The sequence below is a fragment of the Bufo gargarizans genome, chromosome 5 (genome assembly GCF_014858855.1).
Source record: "Bufo gargarizans isolate SCDJY-AF-19 chromosome 5, ASM1485885v1, whole genome shotgun sequence".
NCBI classification, from domain to species: domain Eukaryota; kingdom Metazoa; phylum Chordata; class Amphibia; order Anura; family Bufonidae; genus Bufo; species Bufo gargarizans.
In genome coordinates this window covers 327,787,225-327,810,787 of record NC_058084.1, presented here as the reverse complement: position 1 = coordinate 327,810,787, position 23,563 = coordinate 327,787,225, and the positions used below count along the sequence as shown (strand labels likewise).

The following is a 23,563-nucleotide window of genomic DNA, read 5'->3' as shown; positions in this document are numbered from 1 at the left end:
TAAAGGGTTTCTGTCATCAGAAATAACGTTATGCAGCTGACTGACATTAGCAATGTGCTAATGTCAGTCAGCTACATAACAGTATGCTTTATAACTCCCTGCCTGCTGCCATTCTCTTAAAATAAAGACTTTTGAAATATGCTAATGAGCCTCTAGGTACTACTGGAGTGTTGCTTCAGCTCGGTCTACTCACCCTTTGGCACGCCCAGGTCCCGTTGATTGACTGTCGAGTTCTCCTCGTCGTCACGTAAATCCCACGCCTGCACTGTCCCTTTTAGTATTCAGCGCAGGCGCAGTGAGTGAAGGACGCGCTCCTGCTGCCGGCTTCCTCACTGCGCCTGCGCCGAAGGAAGGAAGCCGGCACCAGGAGCTATAATACGACACCGTAGAAATATATAGATCCCACCTGTACCTTTCATAGTGTTTATTTTTTACAAGCATTGTTGGCGTTTTATTTAAATTTATTACATACGCAACATGCATTTTTCTGCCATTATTTATGCCCTGTAAAGAAGCCTATTGGCGAAATGTGATCAAAACATCATACCCAGAGAAAAAGCTGAAACAAAATCTCCAAACGCCACAAACAAAATCACTTGGTTTGTAGTGCATTTAAGATTTCTCTATAGACTGTAAAGAAATATCTAGCCAGACAAAAAATGCTCCTAAACTTACACTAGTCAACAACACCTACTAGTAGGCTTACTTTACACCAAAACGTTTCTGCCCAAATTCTTGTGCACAATGTCACATTTTAACCAATGCACCCTATATACAATATATAACTTTGATCCTGGTGTTTTCCGGTATAAATGCCAGGTCTCAGCCAGAAAAAAAAAATGGTGCATGCACTAAAACACTTGATAATAAATGTGGCGCATGACATATGAACCAGCACTCTAGAATTCTGGTTCTGTTTGATTAGTAAATCTGGTGTTTTTGTTTTAAACACTGGCCCATATGGTCACCACTAGAGATGTCGGGAACATAAAATTTTCCGTTCGCGAACGGCAAACGCGAATTTCCGCAAATGTTTGCGAACGTGCGAACCGCAATAGACTTCAATAGGAAGGCGAATTGGAAAACCCACAGGGACTCTTTGTGGCCACAATAGTGATGGAAAAGTTGTTTCAAGGGGACTAACACCTGGACTGTGGCATGCCGGAGGGGGATCCATGGCAAAACTCCCATGGAACATTACGTAGTTGACGCAGAGTGTGGTAAGTTGAAATCGCAATGCGATTTATAGAACTTGAATTAATCGCATTGCGATTTCAACTTTCTCAAATCCGACAGTACATTCTAGCATGGAGCCGTTCCCATGGTGATGGGGACGCTCCATGAGCACGGAAGACGGCAAAAGTTCTAAGTTGAAATCGCACTGCGATTTATAGAACTTGAATTAATCGCATTGCGATTTCAACTTAGAGCTTCTGCCGACTTACGTGCTCATGGAGCGTCCCCATCACCATGGGAACGGCTCCATGCTAGAATGTACTGTCGGATTTGAGAAAGTTGTAATCGCAATGTGATTAATACAGGTTATGTTAATCGCATTGCGAATTCAACTTAGAGCTGCTGGGTTCCTAATGGTTCTATTGATAGAATATAACAAAGATTGAGAATATAGTGCTATATTCGTTATATTCGTCAATTCTAGCAATACAACCATTAGGAACTTAGCTTGCATTCGCAATGCGATTAATATAACCTGCATTATTCGCATTGCGATTACAACTTAGATCTGAGTTCCTAATGGTTGTATTGCTAGAATTGAAAACGAATATAGCACTATATTCTCAATCTTCGTTATATTCTATCAATATAACCATTAGGAACCCAGCTCTAAGTTGTAATCGCAATGCGATTAATATAACCGATTACAACTTTGTGACACTGCAGCTTCAGAATTAATCTAAGATGGATGCTGTCCCTAAGATGGATGCTGTCCTTGCTTTTTCATAGGCGGTGGGAGGGTCTGGGAGGGAAGGTCTGCTGATTGGCTGGAATGTGTCTGCTGACTTTGAGCTACAGGGTCAAAGTTTGCTCAATGATGAAGTATAGGAGGCGGACCGAACATCGCATATGTTCGCCCGCCGCGGTGAACGCGAACATGCGATATTCGTCGGGAACTGTTCGCCGGCTAATAGTTCGGGACATCTCTAGTCACCACATCTAGGCTGGACTAACTTATTACAAAATTACTTATTTTTATTATATCTATAGCTTATAAACTGTAAAATTATGAGTTAAGTTAATAATTTAAGTTAATTAAAGTAATGTGGGAACAAAAAGATATGTATTTGTTCTGATGCAGATTAATAGATATTTTAGATAAAGTCAATACCTGGGTGGCCATGTATGTTCTGGTGTTCTTAGCGGCACTGTAATAGCTGTTGCAAGTAACTGGGGATTTCCTGACTGTTTAGTCCTATTGCTTTCCACTGTGCCAGTATTAGGTCTCCGTTCATGAATCAATACTTAAGGGGGTTGTCCCACGAAAAATATTCCACAATTTTAAACCAGCACATAGATCTGAATGCTTTTGTAATTGCATATAAGTAAAAATAATTTAGCATAGACATTGAGGTATTCAATAAAATGTATCTGTATAGGGCCACCAGCAGTTTTTTTTTCTTTTCTTATTTATTTGTCTGGCTCACTGAGGTGGCCGCACATGCTCAGTTTAATCTTTTAACTGCCTCCTGAGCTTTGATAGGGAGAGAGCAGCAGCAGAATGGACACACCCCTGAACTACAGCAGAAAGGACACTCCACTTGAGCTGCCAGCTTTCAGTTTCCGTTATGCAGGAGAGGACTCGCCTGCATAACGGAAATGGACCGAATCCGTTTTGCAGCCCATAGACTTCTATTATGACAGAATGAATAACGGAATATGCATTCCGTCATAGAATTGCGTTATGGTCTGTTGTAACGGAATCTGTAATGCAATTCTGCTTTTACTGCCAAAGCGGGAACGAATTTCAAAATATGAAATTCGCTCATCTCTAATTGTCATGTACTTTATTATGTCTGATTTTCATTTTTTACTTTAGTCATGGGATAACCCCTTTAATGAGGTCCTGTCACCAGGAAATCCACTGCAATCTGCAGGCAGTCTGTTATAGAGCAGGAGGAGAAGAGCAGATTGATATATAGTTTTGTAGTAAAAGAGTCTGTAAAACATGTAGGTTGTACATTTATACCTCTGGTATTTCATTGTTCACAGGGGAGGGAAGTGTTATGAGTATACACACAGATAATACTATCACCTCCCCTTGTACAACTAAAGTCAGGAAGAGCAGAAGTTTAAATGTATAAATTACAAAATTTACGGAATCTTTTTCCCTCTCTCTCTCTCTCTCTCTCTCTCTCTCTATATATATATATATATACAGTACAGACCAAAAGTTTGGATACACCTTCTCATTCAAAGAGTTTTCTTTATTTTCATGACTATGAAAATTGTAGATTCACACTGAAGGCATCAAAACTATGAATTAACACATGTTGAATTATATACATATTCTAGGTTCTTCAAAGTAGCCACCTTTTGCTTTGAGTACTGCTTTGCACACTCTTGGCATTCTCTTGATGAGCTTCAAGAGGTAGTCACCTGAAATGGTCTTCCAACAGTCTTGAAGGAGTTCCCAGAGATGCTTAGCACTTGTTGGCCCTTTTGCCTTCACTTTGCGGTCCAGCTCACCCCAAACCATCTCGATTGGGTTCAGGTCCGGTGACTGTGGAGGCCAGGTCATCTGGCGCAGCACCCCATCACACTCCTTCATGGTCAAATAGCCCTTACACAGCCTGGAGGTGTGTTTGGGGTCATTGTCCTGTTGAAAAATAAATGATGGTCCAACTAAACGCAAACCGGTTGGAATAGCTTTTTAATAATGGAGGAGGAGGTGTGATGATGTGGGGGTGCTTTGCTGGTGACACTGTTGGGGATTTATTCAAAATTGAAGGCATACTGAACCAGCATGGCTACCACAGCATCTTGCAGCGGCATGCAAATCAAAAAGGTGGCTACTTTGAAGAACCTAGAATATGACATATTTTCAGTTGTTTCACACTTTTTTGTTATGTATATAATTCCACATGTGTTAATTCATAGTTTTGATGCCTTCAGTGTGAATCTACAATTTTCATAGTCATGAAAATAAAGAAAACTCTTTGAATGAGAAGGTGTGTCCAAACTTTTGACTGTACTGTATATACACAGTGCTGCCCATAATTATTCATACCCCAGTCAAATTTTTGCTTAAAGTAACTTTTATTCAACCAGCAAGTAATTTTTTGACGGGAAATGACATGGGTGTCTCCCAAAATATAATAGGAGGCATTATTGCAGAAAAAAAAAGCATTTCTCAGCTTTTATTTACATTTGAGCAAAAAGATGTTCTGCACTGTGGAAAATCTCAGAGGACGTGGTCAAAAGTGACACCTATGCTGACCAGGAGGATAGTTAGAGAAGTGAAAAAGAATCCAAGGATCACCACCAAGGCCATCCTGGTGAATCTGGGCTCTGCTGGTGGCAAAGTCTCAAGGCAGACAATCCAACGGACACTGCACACTGCAGGCTGCTGGGAGACAAAGGAGGACGCCACTTCTCCAGATAAGGCACACAGAAGCTCGCTTGGCCTTTGCAAAAAGCTAATCTGGACAAAGAAAAAGACTTCTGGTCTTCTGTGTTATGGTCAGATGAAACAAAAATTGAATTGCTTGGTCACAATGATCTTTCCTTCATTTGGCGTAAAAAAGGAGAAGCCTTCAACCCAAAGAACACCATCCCCACTGTCAAACATGGTGGTGGGAACCTAATGCTTTGGTGGTGTTTTTCAGCCAATGGACCAGGGAACCTAATCACAGTAAATGGCACCATGAAAAAAGAGCAATACATGAGGATTCTCAACGACAACATCAGGCAGTCTGCAGAGAAACTTGGCCTTGGGCACCAGTGGACATTTCAGCCTGACAATGACCCAAAACACACTAAAAAAGTGGTGAAGAAATGGTTAGCAGACAACAACATTAATGTTTTGGAGTGGAGTCCAGACTTGAATCCAATTGAGAATCTGTGGATGGAGCTAAAGATCAGGGTGATGGCAAGAAGACCCTCCAACCTGAAAGATTTGGAGCTCATTGCTAAAGATGAATGGGTAAAAATACCTGTGGAGACATGCAAAAAGCTGGTCTGCAATTATAGGAAGCGTTTGATTGCTGTAATAGCCAATAAAGGCTTTTCTATTGTTTATTGAGAAGGCTATGAATAATTTTGGACTGGACACTTTTTGCTCAAATGTAAATAAAAGCTGAGATTTTTATTTTATTTTTTTATTTAATGCCTCTTGTACATGTCATTTCCCGTCAAAAAATTGCTTGCTGGTTGAATAAAAGTAACTTTAAGTCAAAATTTACCTTAGGTATGAATAATTATGGGCAGCACTGTATAAACACTGCCTGTCCAAAACAAATAATCGCCACCTGCATTTAACTAAGCAAATAGTTATGAGCCTCCTATTGGAAAATTACTGCATGAGCGATTATCTTTCAGCTGGCATTAAGTTATTTAACCCCAACTGGTGCAATGAGTTGCTTCTTATTTCTTAAACAACCATGTCGAAAGACACATCTCGTGGTCATGGAAAAGATGCTAGTCTGTTTTAGAAGGGTCAAATCATTGGCATGCATCAAGCAGAGAAAACATCTAAGGAGATTGCAGAAACTACTAAAATTGGGTTAAGAACTGTCCAATGCATTATTAAAAACTGGAAGGATAGTGGGGATCCATCGTATTTGTGGAAGAAATGTGGCTGGAAAAAAATCCTGAATGATCACTTAAACGTTTGGTGAAATCAAATCGAAGAAAAAAAACTGTAGAACTCAAGGCTATGTTTAATAGTGAAAGTAAGAGCATTTCCACACGCACAATGCAAAGTGAACTTAAGGGAGTGGGACTGAACAGCTGTGTAGCCATAAGAAAACCACTAATCAGTGAGGCAAACCAGAAAAAAAAGCTTCAATTTGCTAGGGAGCATAAAGATTGGACTCTGGAGCAATGGAAGAAGATCATGTGGTCTGAGTCCAGATGTACCCTGTTCCAGAGTGATGGGCACATCAGGGTAAGAAGAGAGGCAGATGAAGTGATGCACCCATCATGTCTAGTGCCTACTGTACAAGCCTGTGGGGGCAGTGCTATGATTTGGGGTTGCTGCAGTTGGTCAGGTCCAGCAACAGTATGTGCTCAAAGAATGAGGTCAGCTGACTACCTGAACATACTGAATGACCAGGTTATTCCATCAATGGATTTTTTCTTCCCTGATGGCACGGGCATATTCCAAGATGACAATGCCAGGATTTATTGGGCTCAAATTGTGAAAGAGTGGTTCAGGGAGCATGAGACATCATTTTCACACATGAATTGGCCACCACAGAGTCCAGACCTTAACCCCATTGAGAATCTTTGGGATGTGCTGGAGAAGGCTTTGTGCAGCAGTCAGACTCTACCATCATCAATTCAAGATATTGGTGAAAAATGAATGCAAAACTGGATGGAAATAAATCTTGTGACATTGCAGAAGCTTATCGAAACAATGCCACAGCGAATGCGTGCCGTAATCAAAGCTAAAGGCGGTCCAACAAAATATTAGTGTGCGTGACCTTTTTTTTTTTTGGTGGCAACTTTTTTTTTTGGGAACAGGCAGTGTATATAATATATATATATATATATATATATATATATATATATTATATATATACAGGTCCTTCTAAAAAAATTAGCATATTGTGATAAAGTTCATTATTTTCTGTAATGTACTGATAAACATTAGACTTTCATATATTTTAGATTCATTACACACCAACTGAAGTAGTTCAAGCCTTTTATTGTTTTAGTATTGATGATTTTGGCATACAGCTCATGAAAACCCAAATTTCCTATCTAAAAAAATTAGCATATTTCATCCGACCAATAAAAGAAAAGTGTTTTTAATACAAAAAAAGTCAACCTTCAAATAATTATGTTCAGTTATGCACTCAATACTTGGTCAGGAATCCTTTTACAGAAAGGACTGCTTCAATGCGGCGTGGCATGGAGGCAATCAGCCTGTGGCACTGCTGAGGTGTTATGGAGGCCCAGGATGCTTCGATAGCGGCCTTAAGCTCATCCAGAGTGTTGGGTCTTGCGTCTCTCAACTTTCTCTTCCCAATATCCCACAGATTCTCTATGGGGTTCAGGTCAGGAGAGTTGGCAGGCCAATTGAGCACAGTAATACCATGGTCAGTAAACCATTTTCCAGTGGTTTTGGCACTGTGAGCAGGTGCCAGGTCGTGCTGAAAAATGAAATCTTCATCTCCATAAAGCTTTTCAGCAGATGGAAGCATGAAGTGCTCCAAAATCTCCTGATAGCTAGCTGCATTGACCCTGCCCTTGATAAAACACAGTGGACCAACACCAGCAGCTGACATGGCACCCCAGACCATCACTGACTGTGGGTACTTGACACTGGACTTCAGGCATTTTGGCATTTCCCTCTCCCCAGTCTTCCTCCAGACTCTGGCACCTTGATTTCCGAATGACATGCAACAGTCCAGTGCTGCTTCTCTGTAGCCCAGGTCAGGCGCTTCTGCCGCTGTTTCTGGTTCAAAAGTGGCTTGACCTGGGGAATGCGGCACCTGTAGCCCATTTCCTGCACACGCCTGTACACGGTGGCTCTGGATGTTTCTACTCCAGACTCAGTCCACTGCTTCCGCAGGTCCCCCAAGGTCTGGAATCGGTCCTTCTCCACAATCTTCCTCAGGGTCCGGTCACCTCTCTGTTGTGCAGAGTTTTCTGCCACACTTTTTTCTTCCCACAGACTTCCCACTGAGGTGCCTTGATACAGCACTCTGGGAACAGCCTATTCGTTCAGAAATTTCTTTCTGTGTCTTACACTCTTGCTTGAGGGTGTCAATGATGGCCTTCTGGACAGCAGTCAGGTCGGCAGTCTTACCCATGATTGCGGTTTTGAGTAATGAACCAGGCTGGGAGTTTTTAAAAGCCTCAGGAATCTTTTGCAGGTGTTTAGAGTTAATTAGTTGATTCAGATGATTAGGTTAATAGCTCATTTAGAGAACCTTTTCATGATATGCTAATTTTTTTAGATAGGAATTTTGGGTTTTCATGAGCTGTATGCCAAAATCATCAATATTAAAACAATAAAAGGCTTGAACTACTTCAGTTGGTGTGTAATGAATCTAAAATATATGAAAGTCTAATGTTTATCAGTACATTACAGAAAATAATGAACTTTATCACAATATGCACATTTTTTTAGAAGGACCTGTATATATATATTGCATTGAAAAAGTATTCATGCCCATTGAACTTTTCCAAACTTTTCCAACTTAAGTGTATTTTATTGGGATTTTATGTGATAGACCAACACAAAGTAGTAAGTATGTGTGAAGTGAACAGAAAATAAATAAAAATCTAAAAGTGTGTTGTGCGCTTGTATTTAGCCACCTTTACTGTGATACTCCGAAATAAATTCCAGTGTCAACAATTTCCTTCAGAAATCACCTAATTAGTAAATAGAGTCCACCGGTGTGTAATGTATTCTCTGTATAACTACAGCTGTTCTGTGAAGGCCTTAGAGGTTTTTTAGAGAACATAAGTGATCAAACAGCATCATGAAATGACTCTGTTTTTATATTATGCACCCCCTTCTTCCAGGTCTGCTTCTTTTTCTTGAAACACACAGTGAAGAGTGCATCCTCTGTCATGTGATGCTTGTGAGACAGACAGAACAATAAATAGAGAGAGATATGGAAAACAGTGAGAGACGCAGTGAAAAACATACATATATACTGTAAGATTTGCAGACAGAAAGACTCAGATTGACAGACACAAAGTAATACAGAAACAGACAAATACAGACAGACAGCTATGTAAAAGGCAGAAACATACAGCATCAAGACACAGAAAGCAGTTTGAAACAAGCAACAGATGAAGCTGTTATGTATATAGAGATCCACAGCCCAGGTGGGAGAATCTGTCCACAGGACAACTATAAGATCGACAGCTCGGGTGGGAGAATCTGTCAGTTGTGTACACAAATTTGGCCTTAATGGAAGAGTGATAAGAAGAAAGCCATTTCTGAAAGCAAGCCACAAGAAGTCCCATTTGCAGTTTGCCACATGCCATACAGGCGACACAGCAAACATGTGGAAGAAGGCCCTCTGGTCAGATGAGACCAAAATTGAACTTTTTGGCCTAAATGCAAAATGCTGTGTGTGGCAGAAAACTAACACTGCATATCACAGTAAACACACCACCCCCAGCGTTAAACATGGTGGTGGAGAATCATGCTGTGGGGATGATTTTTTTCAGCAGGGACAGAGAAGCTGGGCAAAGTTGATGGGAAGATGGATGGAGCTAAATTCAGGGCAATGCTGGAGGAAAACCTGGTAGACGCTCACCTTCCAGCAGGACAACGACCCCAAATATACAGCCAGAGCTACAACGTCCAGACCTAAATTCCATTGAGAATCTGTGGCAAGACTTGAATTTGCTGTTCACAGACGCTCTCCATCCAATCTGACTGAGATTGAGCTATTTTGCAAAGAAGAATGGGCAAAAATGTCACCTTCTAGATGTGCAAAGCTGGTAGATACATACCCCAAAAGACTTGCAGCTGTAATTGCACTGAAAGGTGGTTCAACAAAGTATTGACTCAGGGGGGCTGAATATAAATGCACACCACACTTTTCAGATTTTTATTTATTAAACATTTTGAAAACCATGTATTATCCCAATAAAATACATTTAAGTTTGTGGGTGAAATGTGAAAAAATGTGGAAAAGTTAAAGGGGTATAAATACTTTTTCAAAGCTCTATCTATCTATCTAAAATGAAAAAATGGCAACGCTGGATAAACATGGAAAAAATAATAGCAGAGGTGAAAGCCAAATTGGACTAGGATTATCGTCCAAATACACAAAATAAAAAAATCATCAGCACTCCCATCAAGTAAAAATAAGAGGAAATGTATTCACTTATGTGGATGCGACGTTTCGGCTCAAAAACTAGAGCCGTTCTCAAGCAACTTGTAAGCATGTGTTCAACATATTTAAACATAAAGTGCAAATAATCAATCATTAATAGATATGATTCCATAAAAAAGGGGAATTACAAAGTGTACAGAGAATCAATAGAAATACATAATTGTGTAAGTAAAATCTTATTGTTCCATAATTATATTAACACATATGAAAATAAATAATATGTGCGTGATCTCGTGTTTAATTGATAAAATACATAGTTAGTGATGATAAATAACATATGAATGTAATAATAAGTGCCCAATACCAAAGTCTGATGAAATGGAGTGGGACTCACCCTGGGTAAACCGCATGGATAAACACGCCGTTTATCAGCGTTCAGTGCTGGCCAGTGCGCATGTCAGATGAGACAGTTTTATAATGTGTCTAGGTGCAAAGGTTTGTGCTGCACTGTGGTATTTGGTTCTGCTGGGGCAGTATTTTGTGCTGTACTGTGGTATTTGGTTCTGCTGGGGCAGTATTTTGTGCTGTACTGTGGTATTTGGTTCTGCTGGGGCAGTATTTTGTACTGCACTGTGATATTTGGTTCTGCTGGGGCAGTATTTTGTGCTGTACGGTGGATTTTGCTGGGGCAGTATTTTGTGCTGTACGGTGGATTTTGCTGGGGCAGTATTTTGTGCAGTACTGTGGTATTTGGTTCTGCTGGGGCAGTATTTTGTGTTGTACTGTGGTATTTGGTTCTGCTGGGGCAGTATTTTGTCCTGTACTGTGGTATTTGGCTTTGCTGGGGCAGTATTTTGTGCTGTACTGTGTGTGGCAATGTGAATAGTGATGGGTGCAGTAATGTCCTGGGGAAGCATGAAAAAGGGGTGTTGTTTTCACCAGGAGCGTGTCACCAAGAGGCCCGGCCTTGGTAGAGTAAAGGCCCTAGATATACAGTAGGGGGCCACCAAGTTAGTTGGTGGACACCAAGATAGTTAGCTTAGCTAGCTCCAGGTAGTCCGGGCGGGCTTTTACTGGAAAAGGCAATGTGTTGGGTGGGTGCCTGTGCCCCATGCTCCAGTCCAGGATTTTGGAACATGCCCATGTCCAGGGATGCTATTTAATCCTCTTTCTGGACTTGGGTGTGGCTCCCAGTCTAAGGGAAGGAGACAGAGTCTTTGTGAAACAGAGTCCTGCTGGAGGCTCTGTACGAATGGTCTGGCTGAGGGGGCATGGGGATAGGTGCTAGCCAGAAGATTGGGGGACACCGTGACACCTGGGTGCAAGGGTCACGAGGCCGGAGTCAGGAGTAGTACTGGGCCACACTCCCCCATAAAGGTACTGGACTTGAGACCGTGTGTGAACGGTGCTCTGTATAGCCAGGAGGCTGAAGGACATTGGGCTGGGAAAGTCGCATGTTATAACCTTGTGTGAACGATGCTTTAGGTGAGTCAGGGATATACTTTGTTTAGTTAAAGCCCAGCCAGGCAGGTGTTTATTTTGTATGATTTATGTTTGTTTTGCTAAGGTGCCAAATAAAAGCGATGTTTGGACCTTAAACTTGGTGTCTGGCAAAAATACTTGTGTGAATGACCCCCGGAGAAGATCTAACCCCCTACATGTGGTATTTGCTTCTGCTGGGGCGGTATTTTGTCCCATACTGTGTTATTTTCTTCTACTGGGGCATTCGTTTCTGCTACACTGGGTTCTGCTGGGGCAGTATTTTGTGCTGTACTGTGGTATTTGGTTCTGCTAGGGCAGTATTTTGTGCTGCACTGTGGTATTTAGTTCTGCTGGGGCAGTATTTTCTGCTGTACTGTGGATTTTGCTGGGAAAGTATATTGTGCTGCACTGTAGTATTTGGTTCTGCTAGGGCAGTATTTTGTGCTGTACTTTGGCATTTGGTTCTGCTGGGGCGGTATTTTGTTCTGTACTGTGGTATTTGGTTCTGCTGGGGCAGTATTTTCAAGCTGTACTGTAGTATTTGGTTCTGCTGGGGCAGTATTTTGTACTGTACTGTGATATTTGGTTTTGCTGGAGTGGTATTTTCTGCTGTACTGTGGATTTTGCTGGGTAAGTATATTGTGCTGCACTGTAGTATTTGGTCCTGCTAGGGCAGTATTTTGTACTGCACTGTGGTATTTAGTTTTGCTGGGGCAGTATTTTGTACTGCACTGTGATATTTGGTTTTGCTGGGGCGGTATTTTCTGCTGTACTGTGGATTTTGTTGGGAAAGTATATTGTGCTGCACTGTGGTATTTGGTTCTGCTGGGGCAGTATTTTGTGCTGTACTGTGGTATTTTGTTCTGTTGGGGCAGTATTTTGTACTGCACTGTGATATTTGGTTCTATTGGGGCATTAGTTTGTGCTGCACTAGGTTCTGCTGTACTGTGGAGTTTGCTGGGAAAGTATATTGTGCTGCACTGTAGAATTTGCTTCTGCTGGGGCAAAATTTTGTGCTGTACTGTGGTATTTGGTTCTGCTAGGGCAGTATTTTGTGCTGCACTGTGGTATTTGGTTCTGCTGGGGCAGTATTTTCTGCTGTACTGTGGTATTTGGTTCTGCTGGGGCAGTATTTTGTACTGCACTGTGGTATTTGGTTCTGATGGGGCAGTATATTGTGCTGTACTGTGGTATTTGGTTCTGCTGGGGCAGTAATTTGTGCTGTACTGTGGCATTTGCTTCTTCTGGGGCGGTATTTTGTCCTGTACTGTGGTATTTGGTTCTGCTGGGGCAGTATTTTAAGCTGTACTGTGGTATTTGGTTCTGCTGGGGCAGTATTTTGTGCTGCACTGTGGTATTTAGTTCTGCTGGGGCAGTATTTTGTGCTGTGCTGTGGTATTTGCTTCTGCTGGGGCAGTATTTTGTCCTGTACTGTGGTATTTGGTTCTGCTGGGGCAGTATTTTGTCCTGTACTGTGGTATTTGCTTCTGCTGGGGCAGTATTTTGTCCTGTACTGTGGTATTTGGTTCTGCTGGGGCAGTATTTTAAGCTGTACTGTGGTATTTGGTTCTGCTGGGGCAGTATTTTGTGCTGCACTGTTGTATTTGGTTCTGCTGGGGCGGTATTTTGTCCTGTACTGTGGTATTTGGTTCTGCTAGGGCATTATTTTCAGCTGCACTGTGGTATTTGGTTCTGCTGGGGCAGTATTTTGTGCTGTACTGTGGTATTTGGTTCTGCTGGGGCAGTATTTTGTACTGCACTGTGATATTTGGTTTTGCTGGAATGGTATTTTGTGCTGTGCTGTGGATTTTGCTGGGGAAGTATATTGTGCTGCACTGTAGTATTTGCTTCTGCTGGGGTGGTATTTTGTGCTGCACTGTGAAATTTGGTTTTGCTGGGGCAGTATTTTGTGCTGTACTGTGGTATTTGGTTTTGCTGGGGCAGTATTTTGTGCTGTACTGTGGTATTTGGTTTTGCTGGGGTAGTATTTAGTGTTGTAGGACAGTATTGCAGGCCCAGTCTACTTATGTTGTCCCTGTCTACTTGTGTTGACCCACCTTCAACATGGGGCCACTTTTAGTTTTTTTTCAGGGCCACTTTAAGTTCCCAGTCCACCCCTGCATACTACAGACTTCATGGTTTCGACATACTAGGCCAAATTTACTATAAAAAATGTGCTATTTTTTGGTGCAATTTGCACCAAAATACATGATTTGCACTGCATTTATCACTGCTTTACATGCATTTTCTAACTTTTTTATGCCTTGCCCGACAAGGGACATGGCTTCAGTGTTTCTACACTTACGGCCTTCTTTTATACACCAGAGCTGAGAGAAAATGTAATAAGAAACTCCAGAAATATCACGAATAAATGTAGATTATTTGATCATTTGTGTAGTTTTATTGAATCTGCAGCCAGTGTTACGTTTCAGCCAAATTGGGCCTTTATCAAACTGGTGCCGCTGTGGGAAACAAAGGTAAGAGGATTAGGTTATCAGCTCTCAGTAGGAAGGCTTGCGTCCACACTGTGAGAAAGGTGAGCCGAGAGAAAAGTAGTTCCTGTTCAGGCAGACTTGACTCTTCTATGTGATACATTTACATGGCTGGTATGTAATACCACTCCTTCCTCTGGCGAGAACAGTTGATTGCTGGGGGTTTTAGGAACAGATTTATAGTGACTTATTGCTGGGGTGGCTGCAATTAGAGAAATAGTTGTCTTCAAGAGAAAATCTCTTTCCAGAATTTGTGTTCTCCTATAACAATTGAAAACTATAAAAATATTTTCCATCATTATTTGTAGTGTCATCATTGTGTAACTTTAAAGGGCTAGCTGTGTAATTAAAAAAGAAAAAACGGCTTAGGCTAGTCTTCCACCCGCGGCTGTCATCTCCAACAGGGTGTTTCGGCCGAATCGTCCAGACAAAAACCATTGCATGCAGCGTTTTTTGTCCAACTGATTCCCAGCATATTTGCCAGGTAGTGGCCGAATCTCTGCCAGACCCCATTATAGTCAATGGGGTCCAGCGGGCAGGCAGCATGACCGCTGAAACCAAACACTCTCAGTAGCAACACGACTGAGGTCATGGTCCTGGCCAGTGATGTCCATGTCTGGTCAACATAAATGGATCGAGAGGAAACGGTGACTGGAAAGGGACCTGGTACCATTAGAATGGGACTTGAGATAGAACCGTAAGGTGAGTATGACATGTGCAGACAACATCTGAATGGAGTTTGTATGTTTTCCCCGTGTCTGTATAGGTTTCTTCGGGTACTCCGGTTTCCTCCCACACTCCAAAGACATACTGATAGTGAACTTAGATCGTGAGCCCCGTTGGGGACAGGTTGATGATAATGCTAGTAAAGCACTGTGGAATATGTTAGCGCTATATGGCCTCATGCACACGACCGTTGTGTGCACCTGTGTGCAATGGGTCCGTGATTTTCTGCGGACCCATTGACTTTCATTGACTCGGAAAATGCACCGTTTGTCATCCGCCTCTGTGATCCGTGTATCCTGACCGTCAAAAAATAGGACCTGTCCTATTTTTTGGACGGACAACGGTTCACGGACCCATTCAAGTCAATGGGTCCGTGAAAGAACACGGATGCACACAAGAATGGCATCCGCGTCCATGATCCGTGGCTGTAGGTTACTTTCACACAGACGGATCCGAAGATCCGTCTGCATAAAAGCTTTTTCAGAGCCGAGTATATTCTAACACAGAGGCGTTCCCATGGTGATGGGGACGCTTCTAGTTAGAATATACTACAAACTGTGTACATGTCTGCCCCCTGCTGGCTGGCAGCACCCGATCTCTTACAGGGGGCTGTGATACGTACAATTAACCCCTCAGGTGCCGCACCTGAAGGGGTTAATTGTGCATATCATAGCCCCCTGTAAGAGATCAGGGGCTGCCAGGCAGCAGGGGGCAGACCCCCCCTCCCTCCCCAGTTTTAATTTCATTGGTGGCCAGTGCGCCCCCCCGCCCCCTCCCTCTATTGTATTAATATCATTGGTGGCCAGTGCGGCCCCCCCGGCCACCCTTACCTCCCTCTATTGTATTATCATTGGTGGCCAGTGTGCGGCCCCCCCGGCCCACCCTCCCTCCCTCTATTGTATTAATATCATTGGTGGCACAGTGTGCGCCCCCCCGGCCCCCCTCCCTCTATTGTATTAATATTATTAGTGGCACAGTGTGCGCCCCCCCCCGGCTCCCCCTCCCCCGATCATTGGTGGCAGCAGAGAGTTCTGATCGGAGTCCAAGTTTAATCGCTGGGGCTCGATCGGTAACCATGGCAACCAGGACGCTACTGCAGTCCTGGTTGCCATGGTTACTTAGCAATATTAGAAGCATCATTCTTACCTGCTGCGCTGTCTGTGACCGGCCGGGAGCTCCTCCTACTGGTAAGTGACAGATCATTAAGTAATGCGCCGCACAGACCTGTCACAGCAGGTAAGTATGATGCTTCTAATATTGCTAAGTAACCTTGGCAACCAGGACTGCAGTAGTGTCCTGGTTGCCATGGTTACCGATCGGAGTGGTTACCGCACACTGTGCCACCAATGATGCCTGTGCCACTGTGCCACCAATGATATTAATACAATAGAGGGAGGGGGGGCCGCACACTGTGCCACCAATGATATTCAAACTGGGGAGGGCACCTGAGGGGTTAATTGTGCTGATCATGGCCCCCTGTAAGAGATCGGGTGCTGCCAGGCAGCAGGGGGCAGACTTGTACACAGTTCTTTTAATCTATGCTAACTTGAAGCGTCCCCATCACCATGGGAACGCCTCTGTGTTAGAATATACTGTCGGATCTGAGTTTCACGATCTAACTCAAATCCGATGGTATATTCTAACATAGAGGCGTTCCCATGGTGATGGGGACGCTTCAAGTTAAAATATGCTATCGGATTGGAGAAAACTCTGATCCGATGGTATAAAAGGGACTCCTGACTTTACATTGAAAGTCAATGGGGGACGGATCCGTTTGCAATTGCACCATATTGTGTCAACGTCAAACAGATCCGTCCCCATTGACTTGCATTGTAATTCAGGACGGATCCGTTTGGCTCCGCAAGGCCAGACGGACACCAAAACGACTTTTTTTTCATGTCCGTGGATCCTCCAAAAATCAAGGAAGACCCACGGACGAAAAAAAGGTCACGGATTTTGCGGACCTGAAAAAAAGAACGGTCGTGTGCATGAGGCCTATAAGTGAGCATAATAAATAAATAATCAGTGTATATGCTGAAATAGGTAACAAAGTATCAGTTCATCTGATGCAACATAAATGTGTTTGTTTTTCAGCACACGGCTGTGTTTCCTATTGCGGTCTTAGAAATTCTAACATCTCCACATCGCTATCCTCCAAAGAGAAAGGGACTTGCCCTCTTGGGAATTTGTTCAATATCATATATAAGCTGGTAAGTAAACAGGACGGCTTAAGGGAATGACAGTAAATGGTCTAAGATATAACATTGTGTATGCGGGTTTTCTATCTAACTCACAGGCGGTGAGCTGTGGCATAGGAAGACACTCGCTTTACAGAGTTGCTACATTTTCTGTATCATGCACCTGTTATAGAATCAAACCACACATTTACAGCATAATAGCTTACTTAATTCATGGTGTAAATTTAGCTTCGTATATGAAAACTGACAGAGCTGAGATTATTTAAAGCTATGTGACCTATACAGATGCTAATCCTCAACAACTGCTAAAGGGCAACATGCGAGGTGGCACCCTACAGAATATAATGCACACAATGTTCTTGAATGAGCCAGACATTTTGATTAATGGGTTTGTGTCACTCACTCTGCATTCTGGTGACTTGTCTACCTTAATGTTACATTGAGGCCCGCGGTTTTACCTGTCTAAATAGCGCACTCTTGTATCACCAGTTTGGCAAGTTTTTAGACTCTAGAAGCAGTGTGAATTCACGTTGCTGTCTTGTTGCCTACTGTCGATAGAAAATGGGCTGCAGTGCTAAGCACTTGGGCATAATCAGAGGGAAATTATATGGCAGATTACAGGTACATTACATTTTCCCAGTTCACATGATGCTCATAAATCAAGACAGAGGGCAATACATACTGTATAAAAGCATGGTTATGTGATGTGTACCTTATTTGTCAAAAATATCTTGCTATAAAAGATACTTTAGAATTTTATCTTTCATAAGGCAACATTCACATGCACTGAGGGGATAATATTGATGCTGGCAAGTGGTATGTCAGTTATTATTAGTGCAGTATTCTCCATACTAGCACATGGCCAGAGGTAAGCCTGACCTGGGGTTGTTTTCTGACTCTTATCAGAAAAAAAAACCACAAAACATTATTGGATATCATGAAGCATTGAAAAACTGGTAGATATTTTCTTTGTGTGTTATATGGCATTAATAGTAGTAAGAAAAGGTTCTGATCAGGCGCAAATTCACAGGTTCTAGTACGTCTCTGTAGGTGAATCTTCTTTATTTTCATGAAAGGTAAAATGGTGTATAGAACAACGCATTTCGGGGCTCAAATTGTCCCCTTCATCAGGTTAACAGTAGTGGACTACTGATCAGAACCTTTTCTTACTACAAGCATCCTTTGGGGGTGTCACGGCCATGGCTATGACCGTGACTCTTCAACCGCATGTGATTGTCAGCGGTTTGGTTTTGATGTCAATCACAGGTAAGGACAGTGGTATTTGCCTCACCTGTGGTTGCCGCTGACAATGCTAGTCTTGTGGCAGCTTTCCTGCTGTGCATGCGGTTGCACCTAGCAACCTCTATGTTAGGTGTCTGTGTGTGTATGCACGTTTGTATGTCTGGTGTGCACTTTGTGTTGTTTGGTGCGCACGGACATCTTCCTTTCACTGTGGCTGCCCGTGGCAATGTTTTGTATGTTGTACATGTGGTGGCAGTGTCCCGGCCTTCGGGCTGTCTCCCAGGACGGCTGCCACCCATGTCGTTGCCTGCGGTAACAGCCACAGTGTGATCTTAGTTTGGTCACTTCCCCTTTACGTGTGTTTCCCTTCTGTGGTGCTGGAAGGGTTAACTCCCTTCCCAGTGTGTGTGTGTTGTCACTGGGTGTGTCCGACTGTGGGGTGTGGCTTCTTGGCCTATATAGCCTGAGTGTTTAGCATGGCTCAGTGGGTTGCTTCAGCCATGCTTGCTGGAGCAACCTCCTGTGACCTCCATCTTCCTTGCCAGTGAGAGCCACCCCTGTGGTCATAAAGTATTGTCGTGTTGTAGATGTCTTTATGTGTATGATGTTGTATGTGATGTTTATGTTATGTTCTGTTGGGATCTTCCTATGTGTTTGGTGCAGCATACGGTTCTGGATTCCTGTCTGCTTAGGGATCCAGTCAGCAAGGCTGTGGCAGGTTGGTGGAACTTCTCGTTCGCCTGCCATTCCTGTATAGCTGTTTGTGTTCCCCTTTTCCCAACAGCTTGGCCATTGAGACTCCGGCTCCTCCGTGCCAAGGAGGAGTAGGTCGTCTTACCCAGCTCCTAGCTCAGGGATCTGCGGAGGGTAAGACAGGGCTCCAAGGTTCCTGCGCATGGGTCCTCCTACCTTAAAGGTCGGCCCATGCAGGTTAGGAGTTAGGGTCAGGGTAGGGACGCTGTAGGAGGTGACCTGCTCCCTATCCTGTTATCATGGCCGAGTAGCCATTACATCATTCGGGCATCGCACGGCTGAGGATTTTCCCCATCCTTAGCCGTGACAGGGGGATTGGGCACCCATTCCCAAAGACACTCCTTCTGCGGCTGCATCCACGGATCCAAAAGGTCTTGATATACCTACATACCTACAATAGAGTTGTGTCTATTATTGCACAACCTCAAAAGGTGAGCACCTTCATATTTCAAACAATTCAGTTTGTATTTGAACATACTACCCTATTGTGTGCCCCCCACCCCTCTTTTCTTTTGTCTCTACGTTCCCCCCCCCTGACCGAGGGAAATTTAGATTCGCCCGTGGTTATCAAGATATGGCATTAATAGGACACTTCAATCAGAAAGAGGTATTTTAGTTAAACTCAATATTCATAGAAAACTTTTTATTATAATTTTGGGCTGTTTTTTATTTTGCCTGTACTGTAGTATTAAAATTAAATAAAACAATATTGGCTGTAGCAGTAATCTCTGAGAGTAACCTCAGTTTACACCACTGCTGTACAGGGAAGGGTTTATCTGCAATGTAATCCTCATTAGAATGGTACAGTTAGGTCTATATATATTTGGACACTGACACAAATTTAGTTTTTTTTACCTGTTTACTAAAACATATTCAAGTTATAGTTATATAATGGAAATGGATATAAACTCCAGACTTTTAGCTTTCATTTGAGGGTATCCACATTAAAATTGGATGAAGGGTTTATGGGTTTCGGCTCCTTTACATGTGGCACCCTGTTTTTAAAGGGGTCAAAAGTAATTGGACAATTTATTCAAAGGCTGTTTCATGAGCAGGTGTGGGCAATTCCTTCATTATTTCATTCTCAATTAAGCACATAAAAGATCTGGAGTTGATTTAAGGTGCGGTGCTTGCAGTTTGAAGATTTTTATGAGAAGTAAACATGCAGTCATAGAGCTCTCCATGCAGGTGAAACAAGCCATCCTTCATCTGTGAAAACAGAAAAAAACATCCGAGAAATTGCTACACTATTAGGAGTGGCAAAGTCTACAGTTTGGTACATCCCAAGAAAGAAAGAAGGCACTGGTGACCTCAATAATGCAAAAAGACCTGGATGCCCACAGAAGACAACAGTGGTGGATGATCGCAGAATAATTAACATGGTGAGAAGAAAACCATTCACAACAGCCAACCAAGTAAACTCTCCAGGATATAGGAGTATCAATATCCAAATCTACCATAAAGAGAAGACTGCATAAAAGTAAATACAGAGGGTTCACTGCACGGTGCAAGCCACTCATAAGCCTCAAGAATAGGAAGGCTAGATTAGACTTGGTTAAAAAACATCTTAAAAAACCAGCACACTTCTGGAAGAACATTCTTTGTACTAGTGTTGAACGCGAATATTCTAATCGCTAATTTTTATCGCAAATATTGGCACTTCGAGAATTCGCGAATATCTAGATGCTTGTATCTGCTATATCTTCGTAATCGCGAATATTATAGATTTTTTTTATTAGTACCCATGATCCCTCACTGCTTCTTGCTTGTGGGCCAATGAGAAGGCTGCAATATCTTTGACTTTAGGAGCAGTGTTGATCACAAATTTTCGTATCGCAAATTTTATCGTGAATTTTCCTATTGCCGATTTTCGCAATCAAGAAAATAATGACTGGAGATCACAAATTCTCAAATTTGCAAATATATGACAAATATTTGCCTAAATATTCAAAATATCGCGAATTCGAATATTGTCCCTGCCGCTCATCACTGCTTTGGACAGATGAGACCAAGATCAACCTCTACCAGAATGATGGAAAGAAAAAAGAATGGCGAAGGCATGGTACAGCTCATGATCCAAAGCATACCACATCATCTGTAAAACCCGGTGGAGGCAGTGTGATGACTTGGGCATGCATGGCTGCCAGTGGCACTGGGTCACTAGTGTTTATTGATGATGTGACACAGGACAGAAGCAGCCGGATGGATTCTGGGCTTTTCAGAGACATACTGTGTGCTCAAATCCAGCCAAACTGATTGGTCGGCGTTTCATAATACAGATGGACAATAACCCAAAACATAAACTAGACTTTTTCATAAAGACTTTGCAACTTTTGTAAAGCCGCTTACTGAAGGATAAACTGCTACCGTCAAACCACATTTATCACAGTATTAAAGGACCATTAACAAATCTGACTTTGGACATATGTAAAAGTGGAGTAAGATGTAAGTGTAATGCTAAATCTGGCCCATATTCTATATTTTTCAAACCAGCACCTGGATCTGAATCCTTTTTTAATTGCCTGTGATTAGGAATTTAGTGTAGCCAGTGAGCTATCCAATAAAATGTATCTGTATAGCGCCACCTTCTGTTTGTTCTTTTCCTTATTTTTTTGTCCATCTCACTGAGCTGGCCAAATGTACTCGGTTTATCTCTTCAACCGCCACATGTTCTGTTAGAAGCTCTGGCTTGTCATGTACTATATTTTTGCAGGAAATGACAACACAGTTCCTTTCAAGTGAGTGGGACAGCGGTGTAGTTCCATGCACGGTGAATGGCTAGGAGCATTGCTGCGTTGTAAAATCCGTGAAATAGCAGCAATGCTTTCTTTGTGATTTATTTCTATGTAATAAAAACATTTTTTCTATCAAACTTTATGAAGACAACAATTCTCAAAGCTAAATGAACTACTGGGGGGGGGGGGGGGGGAATTATGTCAGTGGGTGTACACCTGTTTGCTGGCATTCAAAAGTTGTACATTTGTGCACAAAAGCAACATTTTCTGAAAATATATGTGACTTTGCTATTTTTCTGTTTTTGTGCTGTATTTTTGACATTATCTAGTAAAATCTCTGCTTACAGGTGGCAAATCCACATGCACAAAAATAAAAGTTTTTTCACTGTTTAAAACTCTGATAGTTGATATATTTTTTGCCATTTAGAAAACATATCTTACAATCTGAAGTGCAGCAGCTGCAATTTAGTGCTTACTCTGACCAATAAGAGAGTCATTATTTTGCTATCAGTTCTCTATGTGTCAGATCAATTTCCTAGTACACATGATAGCAATAATTTTGTGTTCTGAAGAGACTGAACTTTCCCATTTTGGTCATGCAATTGAAGCTGTTTTTCTGCTTTGTATACTGACCGAAATTCTCTAAATACTGAAAGATAGCATTGCACGTTCAAAACCCTTCACCATATAATTACCGTTTAATACATATATACTGTGGCCTTATGTCACAAAAATGTATTCTATTTCCGTGTCCGTTCTGTTTTTTTTGCGGATAGGATGCAGACCTATTCATTTCAATGGGTACGTAAAAAATGCTGAAAGCACACCGTGCACAATCCGCTACCGTATGTCAGTTCCATAGCCCCGCCAAAAAATTGAGCATGTCCTTTTCTTGTCAGTTTTGCGGACAAGGATAGGCATTATTACAATGAATCTGCAAAAAAAAGGATCCGCAAAAAATATAAAAAATAAAAAGATGCCATACGGACGTCATCGTTTTTTTTTTTTGGGCGGATCCGCAATTTGCGGACTGCAAAACACATACGTTCGTGTGCATGTAGCCTTATAGCAATATTTTCTTCTCACTGAATTTGGGCAGCAATACCAAGCACAGCTGCTATAAAATGTACGGCACTGTGCTTGGTATGCTGTGAGGAGGCCGCTGCACTCACCAGGGTACTGTGGCCTCTACAAACAACTGATGGTGAGTGTGCCAGGTGTTGGACCCTCACCGATTGGGTATTGATAACTTGTCCTCATAATAGGCCATTAAACTTTAACTCCTGTAAAACTCCTTTAAGATTAAATTTGGGCATCTGCTTCTGTCGCATATACAGTCGTGGCCAAAAGTTTTGAGAATTACATAAATATTGGAAATTGGAAAAGTTGCTGCTTAAGTTTTTATAATAGCAATTTGCATATACTCCAGAATGTTATGAAGAGTGATCATATGAATTGCATAGTCCCTCTTTGCCATGAAAATTAACTTAATCCCCCAAAAAACTTTCCACTTCATTTCATTGCTGTCATTAAAGGACCTGCTGAGATCATTTCAGTAATCGTCTTGTTAACTCAGGTGAGAATGTTGACGAGCACAAGGCTGGAGATCATTATGTCAGGCTGATTGGGTTAAAATGGCAGACTTGACCTGTTAAAAGGAGGGTGATGCTTGAAATCATTGTTCTTCCATTGTTAACCATGGTGACCTGCAAAGAAACGCGTGCAGCCATCATTGCGTTGCATAAAAATGGCTTCACAGGCAAGGATATTGTGGCTACTAAGATTGCACCTCAATCAACAATTTATAGGATCATCAAGAACTTCAAGGAAAGAGGTTCAATTCTTGTTAAGAAGGCTTCAGGGCGTCCAAGAAAGTCCAGCAAGCGCCAGGATCGTCTCCTAAAGAGGATTCAGCTGCAGGATCGGAGTGCCACCAGTGCAGAGCTTGC

The 23,563-nt window shown here is 42.3% G+C and overlaps 1 protein-coding gene across 1 annotated transcript in view; it reads left to right on the top strand.

Annotated features, from left to right (window-relative positions):
- Positions 1–23,563, top strand: part of LOC122939441 (androgen-dependent TFPI-regulating protein-like) — a 42,132-nt gene that overhangs the window by 5,559 nt on the left and 13,010 nt on the right. Inside the window, exon 3 of the mRNA XM_044295510.1 lies at positions 16,781–16,896. Coding sequence (XP_044151445.1) covers positions 16,781–16,896 — 116 coding nt within the window. The remainder of the gene's footprint in view (positions 1–16,780; positions 16,897–23,563) is intronic.